Consider the following 4,796-nt stretch of genomic DNA (forward strand, 5'->3'; position numbering starts at 1 on the left):
TCAAAATAAAGGTCTGAACACGCCTTAGGAGTATGAAAATATTCTTGTTGCAAATTGATAAATTACGGCTCCTCTGTAATTTATTTTGAAAATCAATCACCAAATATGGAAACTAGAGATTGTAAGCTTTCAAATGATATATAGTTTGTCAATATTACTTAAGGTTTTCACAAAGATATTACTGTTTTAAAAATATAATGGCAAACGTCCCACCTGTGGGATGGTGACAGTTATTAAAAATGTTTGATTTTTTAATTAGCATATATTAAAGGCAAAAATATTTGTATATATTGCATTATAGTAAATTTGTTTTCTATTTTTATATATTTTACATTTTTATTTATTCCAGTGATGGCTTTTTTGGTCCTCTAGTAACATTTCTTGAGTTATTTTATTATCAGTGTTGAATATAAAGTTCACAAGAACATTATTATTTAAGTTCATCAATTTCTTTTTCTATTGATTTTGGTATCAAATATCAGGTGAACATGTTTTATGTTTTTTTTTTTTTTGTGATGATGTGTTTTAAAATATCAATAAATGAAGCATTCCTCAGTACTTTAGTTCAAAAGACAATATTGTTTTATCATAGATTCTCATATTACACAAATGTTGTATCTGTACAATTCTAAATACATAGGTTCTCTGTTAAAATACAGTATGATAAAAAAAATCTCCTGTATCATTAAGTTCATTAGATGTCCATCACTTACTCATGTCTATACTGAAAAATCTCTTGCGCTCACTCGAATCCCACAAACATAACTCTTGTGCTTATGCCAAAATGCAACTTAAAGCTGAAGTGTGCAATTTTTCTCAATAGTGAAATACTTTCTCTCAAGGAGGTCTATAATACTTGGAGAAGTTATCTGTCAGCATTCCTATTCATCTCAAAGCTTGTTGTTCCTTCTGTAAATTCAATTCTGCCATCTTTGCTCATGGTTCCGCATGCAGGTTTTTTGAGCCAATCACCTGAGCCGTAAAAGCCATGTGACAATGCAGATTGGCAGCAGACTGTGAGATTTTATTTCATGCTTTTGAATTTCATCTACTACAATATCATTAAACATTTGCAACATTCAAACCAGTCTGAAAACTATTTTGGAAATTTCATTTGAGGATGCACGGACATCACACACTTCAGCTTTAAATAACGAATCATAATTCATAAAGCATACTGCAATGTAAAATTGATCTTCATTGATCTGCAAGGCGCAGCCTTCACAGTGTTGGATCGTGTCCATTATACTTGCTCCAAATTATGTCTTGTGCGAAAAACCTCCAACCACAGTTAAAGAGATTTCAATCCTGCATGTGTTTCACAAAGTAACTAATCACTAATTAATGTCTAGATGAAATTAACACTGATTCTTGTAGGATGCTCAATAAGTGCATAGTTGTGTTCTTTGATCGTTTTCATTTGCAGGAAAGTACTTTTTTTTACTTTCCCTCTCCTGTTTGCTTCCACTTTATGCTTGTGTATTGTGTGAAAATGTGTGTATTTTTAAAGGGATAGTTCACCCAAAAAATGAAAATTATGTCATCATTTACTCACCCTCATGTTGTTCCAAACCTGCATGAGTTTCTTTCTCCTGTTGAACACAAAAGGAGATATTTTAAAGAATGTTGGTAACCAGACAGTTGACGGCACCCATTGACTTCCATAGTACATTTTTTTTCCTACTATGGGTGCCGTCAACTGTTTGGTTACCAACATTCTTTAAAATATCTTCTTATGTGTTCAACATCTCATACAACTCACACAGGTTTAGAACAACAAAATTTTCATTTACGGGTGAACTATCCCTTTAAGCCAGTGTTATGTTGTTCACTTCAATAATCCAGCCAGGGATAAAGTAAAAGCAGGCTGTGGTTTTCACACTAACGATTCACAGACGGGTGTGATATCCGAGTCTTGACTGTGCATTGAACTGAGTCCCGTATCTGAGTCGTCATCATTCCCGTCACATGTTTTTGAAAGCCCTCTTGCCTGCTCCACCCACACACTGTCCCCCTCGAGAGCCATCAGTCTGTCTGTTTCTATTGTGCTTTCCTCTTTCAGCTCCGCATTGTCTGCACTGTCCTCCTCAAAATCCAAAGAGTTGACTTTCTCCAATAAATCCGTTAGTTCTTTCTCTTTCGCCCCCCATATCTCCTTGGTCAAGTCCAAATCATTCCTTATAGCCTCCAAGTCTGTGTTCAACCGCAGGCCGATGTACAAACTGGTGTCGAGTTGGGTTCTGATCCTCTCCTCTTCCAGAAGCAAGTCGTTGTCAGACGACACATCCAGCGCTGAAGATCCTTCATGGTGTTCTTGAGTTGTGACTCTGAGAGATGCCTCGCCAGAAGTGCTTTCGGCGTCTTTATTCGCCAGTTCCTCGTGCCTTCTCTTCATCCACCTCTGGTTGAGCTCCTCTTGGATCTCAGTCGTAATGCTCTCCATGAGGGCCTCGTGCTCAGCCAGTTCTTCTTGCAGTTTGATGACCTCCTCGCATCTCCTCGCATATTCCTCAAACTGGGCGAGAGCTTCTTCTGGGCTGGTTTTGTCACCCTCGCCAACTTTATCAGGGTTGGCGTCCACTAAATACGTATCCTGGACATAGTTGACCCCGTGCATCTTCATTCTATCAAAATGAACTTTGGCCTCATACCTGTCGATTTCCCTGTCGAGCTCTTTTATCCTCTGAATCTGCTGGCGGATGGTGTGATCTTGAGATATGACCAGGTGCACAAGGGTCTCCATCTTCTCCATGCATGATTCGTCCTTAGATGCAGCCTGCGCTCTTTTCTTATTGATCTTATCCAATTTTCTGAACGCTTTCCTCACTATCCGTCTTTGTTTCTCTTGTGACAGAGCCATTGTCACTCTCGCGGTCCCCTTGTAAACACACGGGCTCTCCTTGCTGAGAACTACGCGCGCCTCTGCGCTCCGCGGCCCGTTGCTCGGGAGAGACGCCTCGTTCTTCACAAGCACGAACCGCACGTTTTCTTGTTCCTCTCCCCACGCGCTCCACAGTCGCAGGATCTTGGTTTTGTTGGGTAAAATCCGCTCGACCCCTCTCCATTTCTCCACGACGCAGTAGGACTGAGGAGAGCCCGAGAAAGACACGCGCGTCTCCAGGTTCTGCTCCTCCAGTAACACCCGGATCACATCTGCGCAGGTCGTGCGCTTCGACAAGCCCGACACGAGCTTCTCTTCGCGACAAACCCACACTGATATTTTACTCTCCTCTGCCTCCATCTCTCTGACTGATAGTTACTGTCCCAGCAAAGTTTCCTGCTGCAGGAAATTATTCAGATGAAGTGAAAACTATTATAACTATTATAGCCTGTAAAGGGTTAATCCACACTGTTGAAATGATAAAGTTGTAATGTTGTTGATTGAAAGAGTTGCTGATGCTCGTCCTCATGTGTGTCTCTCGGTCTCTGGGAGTGAATGAGAGCTGACGGGACAGCGCTGCTGCGAGTGCACTGCACTGATCACATGACCTCTCTCTAGCCTAGATAGTGCCATTATAAGATAGCCTACCTGTTGTGTGCACTTCTATTCAGATGAAACAAAAGAAAAAATCTCTTTTTAAAGTATTTAATAAAAACCGAATACAACAATTAAGCAAGGAAATGAGAACACTGGATAAAAGAACAAGGATCTGATAAGTTGTTTTTTGATTGTCTAAAGAAATGACGGTGATAAACGGATCATTGACCAATAAAGCTTCAAAAAGGGTGTTTTTAAAAAGAAATCTTTTCGAAACTGATGTAATGCTTATTTTTTAATCATGAGCAGTGTTTTTAAAAAAGTTTCAGTTAACATTTCAGTGTTTATTTTTTTGTTAACTGTTTTATGTCCAAAGTTGTAATACTGTAGTTGTACCACCTGACATGGAATTTGTACCAGCCTACCCATACTTGAAATTATCATTTTTTTTCCAGTTATATTTGAGAGATCTACAAACCTCTGGATGATGCATTAACATGTTTACTTTTATTACCTTGTCAATTCATAATAAAAGAGCCATGTTTGGAGTTTTGCCACACTGACATTTGAGAATATACAAATTGCTGGGCAAAATTTTTCAATTATCTCAACAGCTTTAAAACTACTGATATTTATACAAATATTACCAAAATAATACAAAAATGTATGTTTTCTTAGTCGGACAGTTGCACCACCTGACCTTTTGGGGGTTTAAAATAACAAACCATAAAATAATATGTATTATTTAAATATACTAAAAATGAATTCAAATTAAATAGGTTTTATAGAATAAAGAGATATATATCATGAAGTTATCAAATTACTAATGCACTTGGACACAAAATGCATGTCATGTCATTGACCCAAACTCAGTGAATTCATACTTCATTTCACATGACAATCATATTCATTTATCACAGTTATACGTAATATTGTCTTTTACAAAACTCACTTGGATTAATTTCCTTTTTTTTTATAAAGGAACAAATAACCTGACATGTTTAAAAAAAAAAAAAAAAAAAAGATGATTATCACATATACAGTATTATTATCATCATCATTTCATAATTATTATTTTGTTTTCGTTTCATGACTTGAGGTTTTCTTTTTTATGCCACAATGACTAATATTGTTTTATGACATATATCCAAGTGAAACGGAACAAGAACAGATGTAGGGCAGGGCTTGATTTCGTCCATGGGGAATTGATTGGATGGTTGTGGTTTGCTATTGGTTGATCTCATGTGAGTGACAGGCTGGTTGCCCCGCCCCCACTCCAGTAAACTAATGTTATCAAACAGAACCTTACAGTAAAGTG

The 4,796-nt window shown here is 37.7% G+C and overlaps 1 protein-coding gene across 1 annotated transcript; it reads right to left on the minus strand.

Moving 5' to 3' along the window:
* Positions 1-1,784: 1,784 nt before the first annotated feature.
* Positions 1,785-3,313, minus strand: rassf10b (Ras association domain family member 10b). Its single transcript, XM_056265794.1, has one exon. The coding sequence runs from the start codon at positions 3,239-3,241 to the stop codon at positions 1,877-1,879; it is 1,365 nt and encodes a 454-aa protein (XP_056121769.1). The 5' UTR covers positions 3,242-3,313; the 3' UTR covers positions 1,785-1,876.
* Between the last annotated feature and the right edge of the window lie 1,483 nt (positions 3,314-4,796).

The sequence above is a fragment of the Rhinichthys klamathensis genome, unplaced genomic scaffold (assembly GCF_029890125.1).
Source record: "Rhinichthys klamathensis goyatoka isolate OS25496 unplaced genomic scaffold, OSU_Roscu_1.1 h1tg000240l_1, whole genome shotgun sequence".
NCBI lineage: Eukaryota > Metazoa > Chordata > Actinopteri > Cypriniformes > Leuciscidae > Rhinichthys > Rhinichthys klamathensis.

Bases quoted from the DNA above. Each gene is read 5' to 3' on its own strand.
- rassf10b (XM_056265794.1), bottom strand. From the start codon at position 3,241: ATGGAGGCAGAGGAGAGTAAAATATCAGTGTGGGTTTGTCGCGAAGAG.